The sequence below is a fragment of the Diceros bicornis genome, chromosome 10, assembly GCF_020826845.1.
Source record: "Diceros bicornis minor isolate mBicDic1 chromosome 10, mDicBic1.mat.cur, whole genome shotgun sequence".
In the NCBI taxonomy this organism is placed as follows: domain Eukaryota; kingdom Metazoa; phylum Chordata; class Mammalia; order Perissodactyla; family Rhinocerotidae; genus Diceros; species Diceros bicornis.
The window spans coordinates 51,304,292-51,323,702 of NC_080749.1; the positions used below are offsets into that span (position 1 = coordinate 51,304,292).

The 19,411-nt window shown below is 37.3% G+C and overlaps 2 protein-coding genes across 6 annotated transcripts in view; one reads left to right on the forward strand and one right to left on the reverse strand.

The window, feature by feature from the left end:
• The window catches only part of CFAP210 (cilia and flagella associated protein 210), a 46,974-nt gene extending 36,093 nt beyond the window's left edge, over positions 1–10,881 (reverse strand). The window contains exons 1-2 of the mRNA XM_058548592.1: positions 10,650–10,881; positions 10,481–10,588 (exon numbers count right to left, since the gene is read on the reverse strand). Coding sequence (XP_058404575.1) covers positions 10,481–10,588; positions 10,650–10,881 — 340 coding nt within the window. The remainder of the gene's footprint in view (positions 1–10,480; positions 10,589–10,649) is intronic.
• PHOSPHO2 (phosphatase, orphan 2) lies at positions 10,687–17,359 on the forward strand. 5 transcript variants are annotated; one of them, XR_009221418.1, is made up of 6 exons: positions 10,688–10,951; positions 11,462–11,495; positions 13,289–13,462; positions 15,234–15,334; positions 15,566–16,554; positions 16,661–17,359. XR_009221418.1 is itself a non-coding variant. In XM_058549217.1 (5 exons), exon 5 carries the CDS (start codon positions 15,592–15,594, stop codon positions 16,315–16,317), a length of 726 nt encoding a protein of 241 aa, XP_058405200.1. In that variant the 5' UTR covers positions 10,687–10,951; positions 11,462–11,495; positions 13,289–13,462; positions 15,297–15,334; positions 15,566–15,591; the 3' UTR covers positions 16,318–17,359. The 5 variants fall into 5 exon arrangements, 4 of the variants coding, with proteins under 4 accessions (XP_058405200.1, XP_058405198.1, XP_058405199.1 ...); XM_058549217.1 differs by having other exon boundaries at positions 10,687–10,951; positions 15,297–15,334; positions 15,566–17,359; XM_058549215.1 differs by having other exon boundaries at positions 15,566–17,359.
• Positions 17,360–19,411: the final 2,052 nt, after the last annotated feature.

Consider the following 19,411-nt stretch of genomic DNA (forward strand, 5'->3'; position numbering starts at 1 on the left):
GAATACAATCACATTTCCAATCGCAACACAAAGAATAAAATATCTAGGAAGAAATTTAACCAAGGAGGTGAAAGACCTATACACTGAAAACTATAAGACATTATTAAAAGAAATCGAAGCAGACATAAAGAAATGGGAAGATAGTCCATGCTCCTATATTGGAAGAATAAACATAGTTAAAATGTCCATATTACCTAAAGCAATCTACAGATTCAATGCAATCTCAATCAGAATTCCAATGACATTCTTCATGGAAATAGAACAAAGAATCCTAAAATTTGTATGGAACAACAAAAGACCCTGAATAGCCAAAGGAATCCTGAGAAAAAAGAACAAAGCTGGAGGCATCAGAATCCCTGACTTCAAAATATACTAGAAAGCAATAGTAATCAAAACAGCATGGTACTGGGACAAAAACAGACACACAGATCAATGGAACAGAATTGAAAGCCCAGAAATAAAACCACACATCTATGGACAGCAAATCGTTGACAAAGGAGCCAAGAACATACGATGGAGAAAGGAAAGTCTCTTCAAACAAATTGTGCTGGGAAAACTGGATAGCCACATGCAAAAGAATGAAAGTAGGCCATCACCTTATACCATACATAAAAATTAACTCAAAGTGGATTAAAGACTTGAATGTAAGACCTGAAACCATAAAACTCTTAGAAGAAAACATAGGCAGTACACTCTTTGACATCAGTCTCAGCAGTATCTTTTAAAATACCATGTCTACTCAGGCAAAGGAAACAAAAGAAAAAATAAACAAATGGGACTACGTCAGATTAAAAAGCTTCTGCATGGCAAAGGAAACCATGAACAAAACGAAAAGACAACCCACCAACTGGGAGACAATATTTGCAAATCAAATATCTGACAAGGGGTTAGTTTCCAAAATATAGAAATAACTCATACAACTCAATAACAACAAAATGAACAGGCCGATCAAAAAATGGGCAGAAGAGGGGGCTGGCCCCATGGCCTAGTGTTTGAGTTTGGCATGCTCCTCTTCAGCAGCCCAGGTGCGGTTCCCAGGCATGGACCTACACCACTCATCAAGCCATGCTGTGGCAGCGACCCACATACAAAACAGAGGAAGACTGGCACAAGATGTTAGCTCAGGGTGAATCTTCCTCAAGTAAAAAGGGAAAGATTGGCAACAGATGTTAGCTCAGGGTGAAATCTTCCTCAGCAAAAAAAAAAAAAAAAAAAAAAGGGCAGAGGATATGAACAGACATTTTTCCAAAGAAGATATATAGATGGCCAACAGGCACATGAAAAGATGTTCAAAGGAAAATGCAAACCAAAACTACAATGAGATATCACCTCACACCTAACAGAATGACTATAATTAACAAGACAACAAATAACAACTGTTGGAGAAGATGTGGAGAAAAGGGAACCCTCATACACTGCTGGTGGGAATGCAAACTGGTGCAGCCACTATGGAAAACAGTATGGAGATTTCTCAAAAAATTAAAAATAGAAATACCACATGATCCAGCTATTCCACTATTGTATATTCATCCAAAGAACATGAAATCAATAATTCAAAAAGATTAATGCACCCCTAGGTTCACTGCAGCATTATTCACAATAGCCAAGATGTGGAAGTAACCCAAGTGCCCACAAACGGATGAATGGATAAAGAAGATGTGGTATATATATATACACACACATACACACACACACACACACAATGGAATACTACTCAGCTGTAAAAAAGACAAAATTGTGATATTTGCAACAACATGGACAGACTTTAAGGGTATTATGCTAAGCCAAATAAGTCAGACAGAGACAGACAAATACCATATGATTTCACTCATATGTGGAAGATAAACAAATAAACACATAGATAAGGAGAACAGATTAGTGGTTACCAGAGCAGAAGGGGGTGGGGGGAGGGTAAAAGAGGTAAATGGGCACATATGTATGGTAATGGATAAAAACTGGACTGTTGGTGGTGAATACGATGCAGTCTATAGAAAGTGAAATATAGTGATGAACACCTGAAGCCAATATGACCTCAATAAAACAATTATTAAAAAAAAAGTGTGGACTCTGGAAACAGACTACCAGGACTTTTTCTGGACATACCACATATGAACTATGTGAATCTACACAAAATTTTTTAACCCTCTGAGTCTAATTCTTTAACTGCAAAATGGAGATATTAATAGTATGTACTTTAAATAGTTGGTGTGAGAATTGAATGAATATATATAAAGAATTTAGAATAGGGCCTGGCACACAATATGTTTTCAATAAATAATAGCTATTATTATTTTTACTATTTTTATTAGGAGAAGAATGAAACAGAAGTAGAGAGAAAAGCAGAAGAAAGAAATCATATCGCTCTAGAAAGAGAGAAAGATAACTGAGAGAAAAGCTGCCAGGATCCATTAGAGTCTTCTTAGGGTTTGAGTTAAGGTTGATGGAAGTGAGAAGTTGGTTGTTAAACTAAAGTTGAGTTTAGAACCACAGGCACCATCTTGCCCACCACATACCAAGTCTCCATATGCAGAATAAAACCAAGCAAAGCTGAGTAGAATAGTGTCCTGGATCGACTTATATCTAAATTCCCAAATACATGAGCCAAAACATTCCCCTTTTGTTTTAACTACTGTGAGTTAGAGTAGTCACTTGTAATCGGAGTCATGATCAATACATCCTTAGAATCTTATAACGAATTTCCTTTGTTTTGCATAAACTGGCTCAACTTCGTTTGTATTACTTGCAATTAGAGGCTAACGTAACAAAGGCCACTAAGTTAAACCATCTACCTTTTTATTAACACACTGTTAGACATATCTTTCTCTGACCCACAAGAGTCATTCCAATTCTTTAAGATGTGAAATAAAAGAGAGAAGAAAACGTAATTCACCAAAATACTAAAGAGGCTGGGTAGACTAAACAGCCCACGCTGGCAGGAGCTGCTCCCTACCAAGCATACAGTAGTAAGCAGGATTTGGCAGCAGTGCCAGGAGAGCAGGATGTCAGAAAGCTGTGTAGTGCACAATGTGATCCCTCTTCTATGACACCTGAATCTTCAGTAGAGTAACTGCATTCATGAAATGTTTTGTTTGTTTTTGTATTTGTTTTGAGGAAGATTGGCCCTGCACTAACATCTGTTGCCAATCTTCCTCTTTTTCTTTTTTTTCTCCCCAAAGCACCAGTACATAGTTGTGTATCATAGGTGTAGAGCTGCAGCTCTTCTTTCTATGTGGGATGCTGCCTCAGCATGGCTTGATGAGCGATGAATAGGTCCACACCCAGGATCTGAACTAGCAAACCCTAGGCTGCTGAAGCGGAACTCGTGAACTTAACCACTACGCCGTCAGGCCGGCCCCATGAAATGTTTTATTCAAGATCATTTCATGGACTCTCATACAGGAAGAGAACCAAGAGAACAACCACAAAAGCAGCAGAGAGGTCAACCATAAAGAAATAAGAGAATCTACAGAAAGTTTGGGAAAGGCTTTTTACTATCTCAGGCCACTGAAGTTGGGCCAAGTTCTCCCATATCTTTGAGGATCAGGAGAGCCCTGATTGATATCAGAGCTACCCATGATTTCACACATCCATGCTTTAATCCACTGGGTTGACGTAGAGTTCAGTTCTCAGAGGGCAATCTTATTTCCAAGATTCTTACCTCACAGCGGATCTCATGCAATGCTAGTAGTGGCCGTTAGAAAAGTTAAACAGGTCACAGCTGAAAGAAGGGACAAGCAAGACAGTCGGACAGAGCGAAAAAGAGAATATGAATAGGCAGACCCTCCAAGGAGTAGAGAGGGGAGAAAAGCAGCGGCAAGTGACCTAAGAGTATCTAAAATCAGTCCATGTGCCTGTCATCACCGACACATTTTCTACAGTTTACAAAATCTTTTTTTTATTGAGATATAATTCACATATCATAAAATTCGCCATTGTAAAGGGTAATATTCAGTGGTTTTTAGTCTATTTACAAAACTGGGCAAGCATTATCACTATCTAATCCAGAACATTTTCATTACCCCAGAAAGGAATCCTGCTAATGACACATTAGCAGTCATTCCCCCCATTCTCCCCTCCCTACAGCCCCGGAGAATCATTAATCTATTTCCTGTGGATTAATCTATTTCTATGGATTTGCCTATTCCAGACATTTCATACAAATGGAATCATAAAATATGTGGCCTTTTATGTTGGCTCCTTTGACTTACATAATATTTTCAAGGTTCATTCACAAAGTAGCATGCATCAGTACTTAATTTTTTTTTTATAGCTGAATACTATTCCATGGTATAGAAGTATCACATTTTGTTGGCATTTGGGTTGTTTCTACCTTTTGGCTATTATGAAAAATGCTATGAACACTCATGTATAAGTTTTTGTGTGGAGACATGTTTTCAATTATCTTAGGTATATACCTAAGAGTAGAAGTATAATTCTATGCTTAGCATTTTGAGGAAGTGCCAAATTGTTTTCCAAAGTGGCTGCACCATTTTAACATTCCCACCAACAATGTGTGAGGGTTCCAATTTCTCCACATCCTAGGCAACATTTGTCTTTTTTTTTTTTTTGGCCATCCTAGCGGGTATGAAGTGGTAAACTGTGGTTTTGCTTTGCATTTCCCTGATGGCTAGTGATACTGACCATCTTTTCATGTGCTTAGTGGCCATTTGCATACGTTCTTTAGAGAAATGTCAGTTCAAATAATTTGTCGATTTTTAAAACGGGTTGTCTTTTTATTATTAAGTTCTAAGAGTTTTTTATAATCTGGATACTAGACCCTTATCAGATATACGATTTGCAAATATTTTCTCCCATTCTGTGGGTCATCTTTGTACTTTCTTGATAATATCCTTTGATACACAATGGTTTTTAATTTTGATGAAGGCCAAATCTATTTTTTTGGGGGGGCTGATTGTGTTTTTTGATGTCATATTTAAGAATTTGTTGCCAAACCCAAGGTCACAAAGATTTACATCTAAGTATTCTTCTAAGAGTTTTATAGTTTTAGCTTTTATATTTAGGTCTACGATCCACTTTGAGTTAATATTTGGATATGGTGTGAGGCAGGGGATCCAACTTCATTCTTTTGCATATGGATATCCAGTTATCCCAACACCATTTGTTGAAAAGACTATTCTTTCCTCATTGCGTTGTCTTGGCACCCTTGTCAAAATCAATTTACTATAGATGTATAGGCTTATTTCATTATTTCTATTCTATTAGTCTATATGTTTATCCTACGCCTGTACCAAACTGTCTTGAGGGCTGTAGCTTTGTAGTAAGTTTGATATTGGCAAGTGTGAGTCCTTCTATTTAGTTCTTCAGATCAAGATTGTTTTGGCTATTCTGGGTCCCTTGCATTTCTATGAGTTTTAGAATCATTTGCCAATTTCCACAAAGAAGCCAGGCAGATTTTAATAGAGATGGCATTGAATCTGTAGATCAGTTTGGGGATTACCACCATCTTAACAACATTAAGTCTCCCAATTAATTAACATGGGATGTCTTTCTATTTATTTAAATCTTTAACTTATTTCAATAATGTTTTGCTATTTTTCAGAGTGTAAGTTTTGCTCATTCCTTTTTCTTAGAAAGAAAAATTTATTCCTAAGTATTTTTGATGCTATTGTATATGGAATTGTTTTCTTAATTTCGTTATCAGATTGTTCATTGCAAGTGTATAGAAACAGAATTGAATTTTGTATGTTGATCATGTATCCTTCAATGTTACTGAACTTTTTTATTAGTTCTAATAGTTGTTTAGTGGATTTTTTTTAGGATTATCCACATAAAATATCATGTCATCTGTGAATATGCATAGTTCTACTTCTTTCTATCCAATCTGGATGCCTTTTGTTTTGCTTGCTTAATTGTCCTGTCTAGAATGTCCAGTACAATGTTAAATAAAAGTGGTGAATATGAGGGGCCAGCCTGGTGGCGCAAGCGGTTAAGTGCGCGCGCTCCGCTGTGGCGGCCTGGGGTTCGCCGGTTCGGATCCCAGGAGCGCAACGACGCACCACTTGTCAAGCCATGCTGTGGCGGCGTCCCATATAAAGTGGAGGAAGATGGGCATGGATGTTAGCCCAGGGCCAGTCTTCCTCAGCAAAAAAAGAGGAGGATTGGCAGATGTTAGCACGAGGCTGATCTTCCTCACACACACACAAAAAAAGTGGTGAAGGTGGGCATCCTTTTCTTGTTCCTGATCTTCAGGGGAAAGTTTTCAGACTTTCACGATTAAGTATGGTGTTGGCTGTGGGTTTTTTATAGATGTCCTTTATTAGGTTAAGAAAATTCCCTTCTATCCATAATTTGTTGTTTTTATCATAAATGGATGTGTATTTTCCAAATGTTTTTTCTGTGTCTATTAAGATGATCATGTGGTTTTGTCCTTTATTCTATTGATATAGAGCATTCAACTATTTTTCAGATGTTAAACCAACCTTGCATTCCTAGGATAAATCCCACTTGGTCATGGTGTATAATTCTTTTTACATTTTGCTAGATTTGGTTTGCTGGTATTTCGTTGAGAATTTCTGCATCTATATTCATAAGGGTATTGGTCTGTAGTTTTCTTTTCTTGTGATATCTTTAATGTTGGTATTAGAGTAATATTGGTCTCAATGAATGAGTTGGGAAGTGTTCCCTTCTCTTCTAATTTTTTTTTTTTTTGAAGAGTTTGTGAATGATTGCTGTTAATACCCCATTAAACTTTTAGCAGAATTCACCAGTGAAGCCGTCTGATTCTGGGTTTTTCTTTGTGGGAAGTTTTTCAATTACTAATTCAATCTCTTGTTAGAGGTCCATTCAAACTTTGTATTTCTTCTGGAGTCAGTTTGAGTAGTTTGTGTCACTTCAGGAATTTTCCCATCTCATCTAGGTTAACTAATTTTTTGGCATACAATTGTTCATAATGTTCCCTCATAATCCTTTTTATTTCTGTAAAGTCAGTAGTGATGTCCCCTCTTTCATTGCTACTTTTAATAATTTGAGTCTTCTCTTTTTCTTAGTCCACCTAATAGTTTGTCAATTTTGTTGATCTTTCCAAATAACCAGTTTCAAGTTGACTGATTTTCTCCACTGCCTTTCTATCCTCTAATTCATGTTTCCTCTCTAATCTTTGTTATTTCCTTCCTTTGCTTGCTTTAGGTTTTCTTTGTTCCTTTTTTAGTTTCTTAACATGTAATGTTAGGTTATTGATTTGAGATCTTTCCCTTTTTTAAAAAAAATACATTGTGATCGTTAATTTTATGTGTCAAGTTGGCTAGACTCTGGTCACCAGTTGTTTGGTCAAACAGTAGTCTAGAAATTGCAGTAAAGGTATTTTTTAGATGCCATTAGTATTTACAATCAATTGGCTTTAAGTAAAGCATAGGCATACCTTGGAGATAATGTGGGTTCAGTTCCAGACTACCGCAATAAAGCAAATATCACAATAAAGTGAGTCACACCAATTTTTTGATTCCCCAGTACATATAAAAGTTATGTTTACACTCTACTGTAGTCTATTAAGTGTGCAATAGCATTATGTTTACAAAAAATGTACATACCTTAATTTAAAAATACTTTATTGCTAAAAAATGCTAACCATCATCTAAGCCTTTAGTGGCTCATCATCTTTTTGCTGGTAGAGTGTCTTGTAAAAAACGCAATATCTGCAAAGTGCAATAAAACGAGGTATGCCTATAGATTACTCTTCATAATGTGGGTGGGCCTCATCCAGTCAGTTGAAGGCCTTAAAAACAAAGGCTGAGGTTTTCCAAAGAAGGAATTTTGCCTCCAGATTGCAACACAGAAATTCTGCCTGAGTTTTCAGCCTTCAGACTCAAGACTGCAACATCAACTCCCCTGAATTTCTAGCCTGCAGCTTGCTCTATGGATTTCTGACTTGCCAGACTCCATAATCAAATAAACAAATTCCCTAAAATCAATCTCAGTCTCTCTCTCTCCCTCCCCCCATATATACATATATATAAATAAAAATACATAAATATACACATAAATATACATAAATAAACCATCCTATTGATTCTATGCCTCTGGAGAACCCCAACTAATACATACATGTATTTACAGTTTCCCTGTAAGCACTGCTTTAGTTGCACCTAAAATGTTGGTATATTGCGTATGCATATCATTCATCTCAAAGTATTTTCTAATTTCCCTTGTGATTTCTTCTTTTTTAAAAAAATTTCATTTATTTATTTTAATTAAGGTACATTTGACATATAACATTATATTAGTTTTAGGCATACAACATAATGATTTATGTAAACATTGTGAAACAATCACCAGGATAAGTCTAGTTAACGTCTGTTACCTTTTATAATTACAAAAAATTTTTTTCTTGTGATGAGGACTTTTAAGATCTACTTGCAGCAACTTTCAAATATGCAATACAGTATAATTAACTACAGTCACCATGCTGTACAGTACACCCCCAGGACTTACTTATTTTATAACTGGAAGTTTGTACCTTTTGACTCCCTTCAGCTCATTTCTCCCACCCTCACCCCCTACCTCTGGCAACCACCAACCTGTTCTCTGTATCTATAAGTTTGGTTTTTTTTCTTTTTAGATTCCACATATAAGTGAGATCATATGTTATTTGTCTTTCTCTGACTTATTTCACTTAGCATATTGTCCTCAGGCAGCTGTGATGTTAAAAAATTGCCACTGATTGTTTCAATAAACATACCTGGTGATTTCTGAGTGAGGTCAAATAACGATAAGCCTTGCAAGTAGGTTTTCCAGGGAACTGCCAGATAGGTCAAATAATAACAGTTATCTGGGAAACGGGCTTTGGAGGGGGTCCAACCCTGTTCTGTCCCCTCCACAGGTTGCTAAGCCACTGGATTTCACTGTGATTGTAGTGGTTTTCTAGATTACCATGGGGCTGGGAGACAAGTATGGGACTGGGGCAAGTTAAAATGCCAAAAATTCACTGCTGTTACCAAGATTCGGCTACTTTATTTGATAAACATTCCCAACTGTTGCAAGCTTTTGTTTAATTTCCTGAGTTCTCAAAAAGTTGATTTTGACAATTTTTGCCAGTCTCTTTCTGATTTAATGGAGGAGAGGACTTCTGGAGACCTGTATTCCACCATTTGGGCTGATGTCACTTCACTAAATCTTTAGATAATTATATGTTTTACAGACAGCTGTCTATATATCTGGACTCCTCTCCTACTTCACCTTCTTGCAAATGGAAATTATAACTCAGCAGTGAGGCTCAGATGGAAACTTGTGGACCAACTGCCACAAAACATTATTTAACACCTATCAGGTAAATCTAAGCCTTTTATGGGGCCTGCCCTTCACCTAATGGTTAGGTTCAGTGTGCTCTGCTTCCTCAGCCCAGGTTCAGTTCCTGGTGCAGACCTATATCACTCGTCAGTGGCCATGCTGTGGCGGTGACCCACATACAAAATAGAGGAAGACTGGCACAGATGTTAGCTCAGGGCGAATCTTCCTCAAGCAAAAAGAGGAAGAGTGGCAACAGATGTTAGCTCAGGGCCAATCTTCCTCACAAAACAAAGAAACAAATAAAAAATAAATACAATAAAATAAAATTTAAAAATCTAAGTCTTTTAGTGCAGACTGCACAGACAGGTAAGTACTGCATAGACAGGAAAGTGAATATGTGGCAGTAATTCTGTTTTTTCAATACATGCCACATGGGTACTGTCTCTCTCCCACATGTCATGACCCTCTGCTACTACTTCCTAAGTCCTCCACCGCATGAACACCCACTAGTGTCCATTGGTGGGATAATGTCTGGCTTTCACTCTGCATCTGGCACAAGGGGCACTACTGATAAAGAAGCTCAGTCAGAGACACAAAGATAGTCCAAATTCCCAAGGTTCTAGTCGTCACCATGACATTAATTGGGAATTTACAGACTTAAGAAATTAAAATCACTGCAATTGATAAAGAGCTCTTTAGATGCCCCACTAGGCTACTTCTATTCCAAAATCAAAGTTTTGTATCAGGTCATCTGAATTACAATACCTTAAGTAGCATTATTTTTTACACTCTATCAAAGCATTAGCCTTAGGGTGAGACCTTACCTTCACTTTAGAAATGAGGAAATTGAGACATTTCCTTCAGAGACTTTCCTAAGAGCACTCAGCAGGTTCACAGCAGAGCCAAGACTCTAATGAGGTCACTGATATTTCCAAAAGTTATTCCCATTCATCTAATGAATAACAAAGCTTAAGAGCGAGAAAATTCAGCCAACACCAGACTCTCGGAGCTGGTTAATTGAGAGTCTCTGACTTATCTTTTCTCCACCCCTGTTTCTGTAAACTTTTCCCATCTACCTATTCACCTGAGGGCAAAGCTGTCTGATTTACGTAGAGCCCAACATGCACGGAGCTGCTTTCGACTTGGTGGAGCCCATTTCCGAAGGTAACCAAAGCCCTCGCTTGGCACCTCGCCTCTCACCCCACGCCCTGTGCCGGGACGGGCCCGTTTAGCTCGCCTGTGCTTTCCTTCGCCTGTCCACAGCGCCTTCCGAACCGCACCAACATCTCTGACGAGGTGCCCACGGCGCTCTCAGAAAAGCGACTCCGACGTGGAGCACAGCGGGCTCAAAGGCGCAGAGTGTTTGCCACACCCCGCAGTTACTTGGCAACGCCGCCGGAAGTGACGGCAGCCGTCGCCGAGGAACGAAGAACGCGCTGCTCTCGGCCGTAGGGTTGGAGAACGGAGGCTGCGCCTGCGCAGGACCCCGAGGCCCGGCGTGCGAGTAGGGTTGCCCTCGCGGGCAGGCGCCGGGGCGAAACCGGAAGACAGAGTAGGCAGGAGTGGCGCGGAGGCCAGCCGGCCTGGGTCCCTGAGGAGCCCTGGGCACCCGAACCGGCCTGCTGCTGCCGTCCTCATCCAACGCTGGCCTCACGGGGGACGACCCCCAACGAGGTCCCTGCACCTACCTTCGGGGCGGACCCGGCAGGTGTGTGGGAGAGCGAGGCCCAGGCTTGGTGTGTGCGGCCCACAGACCTCCTCGCGCGTGGAAGGTGAAGGGCAAAGCCCTCGTTAACTATAGAAACCCATAGATTAACTGACAGAAAACCTGTTTGAAAATACTTGGGTTTCTAAGGCATGGCCTGAGCTAGATGGGGCTTAGTTTTTTAAAAACAGGAATGTTAAAAACTTGGTTGTCCCAGAACATTCATGTTAGGACTTTTAAGATACTTTAAATTGCTTGGTAAATACATTATAGTAAATTGTATTTGGGAGACCAGTCAGACCTCTAAGGACAGAAAAATCTGTTAAGAGTGGATGCAGGCTTGGTTTCAAAGAATCCTTTTCTAACACATTGAGGTACAAATGATTTCATTACAAGCTAGTTGGCTAGGACATGGCACCAAATTGGAGTTGCTCAAAATGAAAGGAAGTTTAGATTTTTAATCACTAAAGTGATTTTTAATCATTAATACATAGTTGTACTGTTTTTCTTCAGGTTTTCTGTCAGATGTTCCACCGTAATAATGCTGGTAAGTATGAAAGGATTAATAAAATATTTGTTGACAGAAATTAGTTTTTGCACGTACAACATTGGTGGCACTGTGGAAGCATAGTTTTAAAAATATCCAGAACTGGGATGAGTCAGCGATTTTACCCCAGTTGCAAGCTAACAGTTTAGTCTGCCACAGTTTTGTAGACGACACAGACCCCTAGGTCAGAGATGAATTACAGCAGTAGCAGTAGCCAGAATATCAGCAATTTTGCCCCAGTTCCCACAGGATGATGCAAAGAGTGCCAGAAGTGACCTGCACGTGGAGTGTGTTGCATTACAGGACAGGAACCTGAGCTTAAGGGACTCAAATCTTTATTATAATGGACGATAAGCATGCCTTTCAGGCTGTTCACTATACATACATTTTTGAGACAATAATCCAGAGCAAATGGCAGTGACTGCCTTGCTTGTAAGACATACAGAACCACTAGAAACCCATGGGGAATTACCTCCTAACAAAAATTCTTTGGAATTTTAACTAAATTGGTTATGAAAAATATTAACTCTTATAAGATTTGATGTCAGTAATTTGCCAGTTTGACATGGTGGTCAGATATCATTTGATTTCCAACACCTGGTTCTAACTCTAACCTATGTTTCTTTACAGCCACACCATCTAGAGTTAGTTATTTATCCTTCCACAACCTCTACTCCTTTTTTTTTTTCTGTGTTGTGCAATTAAGAAGGTGGCATATGCACTTTGATCTGAAACAGAGTTTAAATTATTCTGGGGAAGGGCCTGGCCCCGTGGTGTAGTGGTTAAGTTCGGCAAGCTCTGCTTCGGCTCTTGGGTTCAGGTTCGGATCTCGGGCGCTGACCTACACCACTCATCAGCCATGCTGTGGCAGCAACCCACATATAAAGTGGAGGAAGACTGGCACAGATGTTAACTCAGGGCTAATCTTCCTCAAGCAAAAAAAATATATATATAGAAGATTGGCAACAGATATTAGCTCAGGGCTAATCTTCTAAAGCAAAAAAAAAAAAAAATTATTCTGGGGAAAATATTTTTATTACAAAATCAGTGTAGAAAAAAAATGCACTACAATTGAACCACCCATGATCCTACCACTGTAGAAATTTATTTTTTAAAAGCAGAAATGGGATTATACTGTACACACTGTTTTGTGACTTGCTTGTTTAATTTGAACTGGACATCTTAGCTTTTACTGGCTAAATAAATATTCCATTATATAGCTCTCACATACATGTCTTATTTAACCAATCCCCAAATCTTGGATGTCTATCAAGTTTCTAGTTTACATTATTGTAAAAAGCACATATGCTATTGTTAGACTATGGAAACATTGCAGACATACCAAATATATACTGCTTGTGCTTTTGGAGAGAATAGTTAATAACTATTTTGAAATTTTAACAAACTGGTTTCAAAATAGATTCATATTCTTAAAATTAAATCTTTATGCACATCCTTAATTTTTGGAGACATTTTTATTTCAAGTATAGCACTAAATATTTGAAAGTTTATTGACAACAGAAGGTGGTATTTGTCTATTATTTAACAAGTAAAAAGAAAAATGGAATCTGGAAATCTCGACATAATCAGCCTAACACTTGTGATTTTATCCACTGGACAAAAACTTACATTCACGTAACATTCCCTGTTTTGTATTTAAGCTTTTTGTTTAATCAAAATTTTGTGTGTCCCATTGCCAGTAAGTGCTTTTCTGATGTAAGAGAAAATATAATTTTCTACATAATTACAAAACATAAATCTTAAAATATCTTAAATACTTCTATTAATTTTAGGAGTTAAGAAGTCTCTATTCCTTTGCTCCAAACCAGAAGACTTTGTTCCCTGATACAGAGTAGGAGCAATGTTGGTTAGAAACTGGCTGGTGTTTAAAACTGAAGACTGTCATGACTATTTAACCTAGGCTCTATGCTGAAGTAAGATTAATTGTCTTGGAAATACTAAGTTGGGTAAGTATTCTTAATAAAAGCTTATGTTGAGGGGTGAGAAAAAACTAATAGAAAAAGATCTGAAATTAAGAAATGTACACTTTTAGATAGAAATTAATAGTCAACAGTGGAACTATGTTAACTTCTGGCTTACAACATTTCTCATTATTTTGAGATTCATAGTTCAGGAATTTCAGTAAATTGTGGTTAATTAAATCTAGGCTTGAGGTAGTTTCAGTCACCAGAGTTACATTTGAAATTTTTTTTTAAAATTATGTATAAATTCAGAATGCTAAAAAAAGCATGTTTAATTTAAAATGTGCCTAGGTACAGTACTAATATGATTGTCAACTATGCCTTATTGCTGTTTATTATATTGTTTCTATGGGAAAGTGAATTCTGCACTTAAATCTTTGGGAGCCAGCCAGAAACACCTGGATTAGACATTTAGAGGTACAAGGATCCAGAGCATCAAAATATTATAGACTGTCTAAATTCACACAACATGAGATTCACACAACATGAGATACTCTCTCGGTTAGTTGTTCTCCAGAGATTCTCAACTGAGAGACTCAGAATACTTGCCTTTATATGAGTCATGAGCTCTATTCTCAATTTCATCTACTGGATATCTGTTGTTACAAACCAGAGAATACATGTGGTTAAATGCCATGTTTTCCATTTTTAATTGATTTCTTTTCTTATTGGTAGGGTTCTTCACTTTTTTTTTAGGATTTCTTGCTAAATGCTCACAATAGGTATAAAGTAGATCACAGATGTGGTATTATGGTTAGTGTGTACTTTAAGACTAATAAATGTTTTCATGTAATGAAACATCTTTTCGTCAAAATGACCTTAGTATTTTATTTTTAAACTGATTAATAGTCTTTAAATATTCTATTTCTTAGGCTCTAGAGCGTGATACTTAAAAGCATGAACTTTGGAGTCAAGCAGACCTGAGTCCAAATTCCAGCTCTGCCACTTAACTAATACTTAACCACTTTAATCCTTAAGCTCCAGTTTACGTATCTTTAAGATGAGAATAATAATTCCTACTTAATAGAGTTATGACAGTTAGATGATGAGATTGTAAAGTTCTTAGTCCAGTGCCTGTGTATAGTGATAGCTCTAAAAATATTAATTACTCTTTTTAAAAAAATTTTTTTGTTTACACACACAAATTGTAGCTTTTTCTGGGTATTCTGTATAATTATCTTTTTTACGTGATAACTTTCGTCCATACCATCTGTTGACTAGTTTATTCTTGCCTTTTCTCTTGAGATTTATAATTAACGACCTTCATTATCTTTTAATGAAAGCAGAGATTTAAGTAATTGTCATATCATAAGTAATGTGATTACTCACATATGTCCAGATTATTGGGCACTCCAGAGCTAAACTATCTAGCGAAAATATAAATAAATGTGAAAATTGTTTAAAAAAAACTTACTTCTAGTCTGGAAAAATTGAATTGACCTCCAGTTCAAGTAATTTTTTTAGAATTTCAAGTACAACATTAAGCAACCATTTAGTTATGACATTGGCATTGATGATTTCAAGCTTAAACATCTTTTTAGAAAAATCATTTAAATTTGCAAGATTTCATGTTATGTTAAATTTGGTCAGAATTTTCATTAGTACACACCAGAGAATCTTTATTACACATGACTTGTTATTTAATATGAGGATTATTGTAAATATTTTAAATGAATAAGTTTGTGTGTGATAATTTACAGATGATAAGAATGATTAGCCTACATTTGTTTTCTGCCTTATAACTTTTCTAAATTAGATTGTAAGAGAATAATTGTTCCATTACTTCTCTCATTGGATTGCTCTATGGTTTAATTCTGAGTGCTCAAAGAATCATCCCCACAGGAACACAATAATACTGTGAGTATCCTTTTTAGATATTCTGTTTTCCATTCACTTAAAATACTCAAATATGAACTTTGCTTCTTAGGAAAAAGTGCTTAAATGGTGGTCTTAAAATGCTTAATCATTTTAGCTTGTTTATATTCACCCTTTGTTTTAGCAGATTAACACTCAGTAATGTTTGTTAAATAAGTATAATAGCCGATATGTAAAACAGTATGTTTAGGAATAATATTTCTTCTTTTTCAGGGTAACCAAAATCTGTTTCTAGAACCATGAAAATTTTGCTGGTTTTTGACTTTGACAATACAATCATAGATGACAATAGTGACACCAGGATTGTACAATGTGCTCCAGAGAAAAAGCTTCCTATTGAACTAAAAGATTCTTATGAAAAAGGATTTTGGACAGAATTTATGGGCAGAGTCTTTAAGTATTTGGGAGATGAAGGTGTAAGAGAAGATGAAATGAAAAGAACAGTGACATCAATGCCTTTCACTCCAGGGATGGTGGAACTTTTAAACTTTATAAGAAAGAACAAGGATAAATTTGAGTGTATCATTATTTCCGATTCCAATTCAGTCTTCATAGATTGGGTTTTACAAGCTACCAATTTTTATGATGTGTTTGATAAAGTGTTTACAAATCCAGCAGCTTTTGATAGCGATGGTCATCTCACTGTGGAAAATTATCATGCTCATTCTTGCAATAGATGCCCAAAAAATCTTTGCAAAAAGGTAGTTTTGGGAGAATTTGTACATAAACAGTTACAGCAGGGAGTGAATTATACACTAATTGTTTATATAGGTGATGGTGGAAATGATGTCTGTCCAGTAACCTTTTTAAAGAAGAATGATGTTGCCATGCCACGGAAAGGATATACGTTACAGAAAACACTTTCCAGAATGTCTCAAAATCTTGAGCCTGTGGAATCTTCTGTTGTAGTTTGGTCTTCAGGTATTGAAATAATTTCTCATTTACAATTTCTAATAAAGGAGTAATATGCCAACAATTGAAATGTGTATCAGTTAAGATTAGGTACAGCAGCATAAAACTAAAACTCGAAATACCAGTGGCTTATAAAAAAGAAAGATTTTTTTCCCTCTCACTTAAAAGAATTCCAGGCTACTGTGTTGCTCTACCAACCTCAGCACTTGGCCTCCCACTCATGATCCAAGATTGCTATTCAAGCTCCATCCCTCACATCATCAACATTCTGGCCAGCAAGAAGAAGGGAAGTAAGTGAGAAGGTTGCACCCTCATTTAAATTTCATTGGCCAAAACTTAAGTACAATGCCCCCACCTAACTGCAAAGAAGGATAAAAAATATAGCTTTTATTACAGATGGTCATATGCCTGGGAAAAATTGGAAAAAAGAGGAGTACAAAATTGAGGCAAGAGGTGAATGCAACTAGCGGTCTCTACCCAAGGTGGGTGATAGGTAGATTATATTTTTAAATTTATTCTCAGAGTAGTTGTATATTTTACTTTCTTAGATACTTATTTCAAAAGCATGTCCAGTAGTTACAGATCTTAGAAATAAGCCTGTTGCTTTATTCACATAAGAATAAAAGGCTCCCAAATGTATATAATGTCCTACTCCTAAATCAGTGTATTTTGAAAATAGGGATGCAGTATATGTTGCCCAAATTTTCATCAATTTCAGACTTTCCTTTTGAAATGAAATACAAATTAATGTTCTTCAAATATTTTAAATGTATATTAGCATCACAGACTATAACTCTAGTATGCTGGTTTAATTAATATGTTATTTCTGTTTGGCAATGCAGTCTTGAGTGATAACAATATATAATTTGTAGAGATACTCTACATTTAAGAGACTGTTTCATATAGAGATTTTAGCAAAATATCAACTGATCTAGAAAGTTTTATAATTCCATGCTAATTTCTAGACTCATGTTTTAGAGGCATAAATATCCATTATGTAATAATATTAGGATTTTCTTTTCCATTATGGAAAGCTCCAGAAATAGAAGTGTTCAGTATAATTTAATGGGAAAAAACTGGTACTGATTTATTTTTCCTAGGTTGAAAGAGTAAATCTTTGGTTTGCTTTATTTTTTTTTTATAATTTTATTTATTTATTTTTCCACCAAAGCCCCAGTAGATAGTTGTATGTCATAGCTGCACATCCTTCTAGTTGCTGTATGTGGGACACAGCCTCAGCATGGCCAGACAAGCGGTGCGTCGGTGCGTGCCCAGGATCCGAACCCGGGCCGCCAGCAGTGGAGCACGTGCACTTAACCGCTAAGCCACGGGGCCGGCCCTGGTTTGCTTTAAATTAATAGGTTAGATTATGTTGAAACACATTTACTGTATTGATTATCATTTGTTTCCTTGTTGAGGCCAGTAACAAATAATAAATCACGGAAATAAAAAAATAAGACTTTCATTTATAGTAATGGTAGACCAAGTAATTTGGACCACATCTTCTACAGAGCACATGTAGAAAAGCTGACAGCTGAACACGATTTTTTAAAAAGCTGCTTAAAGATGTGAGAGAGCTGACAACAATGAACAATTGCTGAGGAAGCACAGAAACCTAGGTAGATGAGCTGCTTTTCCCTGGAAGTGTTGGCCAGTTCTGTAAGTGGTGTCTGAGATAACTGAGTGGCTATCTTGACAATCTCATAGGACCAGGGGGAAGAGCCACTGGAGTATGTGGCCTGCACTGGTAAACCCTTCCTCTTACTCTGAGTAAGGATCCCAAAAGGCTGCCCATTAGGAATGAGAATGATTCAGAAGTAAACACATTAAAAGGGATGGTGTTGTGTGTGTGAAGGGGGTGACCTATGACTTGCTTCTGATCAATGGAATACCACAAAGACGATGGAATGTATGTGATTTTGTCTACATGATTACATTACATCAGATTCTAATGCCCATCTTGTTAAGAAGCACTCTCCCTTGTTGATTTTGAAGAAGCAAGTTTGAGGCCGGCCCAGTGGTCTAGTGGTTAAGTTAGTGCGTTCCACTTCAGCAGCCCGGGGTTCACAGGTTCGGATCCCAGGTGTGGACCTATGCACTGCTTATCAAGCCATGCTGTGGCAGGTGTCCCACATATAAAGTAGAGGAAGATGGGCACAGATGTTAGTCTAGGGCCAATCATCCTCAGCAAAAAGAGGAAGATTGGCAACAGATGTTAGTTTCAGGCTCCTCTTCCTCACCGAAAAAAAAAGCAGCAAGCTGCCATGTTGTGAATTGGCCTTCAGAGAGGGCCACATGGAAAGCAACTGAGAGTGGGCTCTAGCCAACAGCAAGAAGTAGGCCCTTGGTCCAACAGTGTACAAGACACCGAATGCTACAACCATGCAAGCATGGAACTGGATCCTTTCCTAGTGGAACCTCAGCTGAGACCACAGCTCAGGCTGACACCTTGATTTAGCCTTATGAGACTCTGAAACAGAGACCCTAGTTGAGCTGTGCTTGGACTCCTGACCCCTAGAACCTATGAGAAAATAAATATGTGGTTTAAGATGCTGCTTGTGGTAATCCTGTTATGCAGCAATAAAAAATTAATGCAGCAAGCCTCAAATCTATAAACAGTTTTGCCAAGTACATTGTAGGGCACACAATAACAAGTAGCCACACCAGGAGACATGAATGAATACCAGCAGCATTTACCCAGATCTTCAGGACCTCCAGATACTGGAGTTTTCAGACACAAATCAAACATGAGAATTTTGGCAAAGAGTTGAAAGTTACATAAACAATATGGAAATTCTAGAAGTGAAAATTACCATGACTGAAATTAGAATCGTGATGGATGGATTTGACAACAGAACAGGCACAGCTGAAGAGAGAATTAGTGAATGAACACAAGTTAGAAGAAAATATCCAGAATGATGCAGAGAGACAAAACAGTGAAAATACAGAAGAGACGTTAAGAGACATAAAAGATATAGTAAGATCTAACCTAGGAAACTGGTGTCCCAGAAGGAAAGGAGAAAGAAAATGAAACATAAGCACTGTTTTAAGAGATAATGACTGAGAACTTTACAAAATTGATGAAAAACAACAAACCACAGATTCAAAAGGCCTCATGAACTCCAAGCAGGATACATAAAAAGAAAA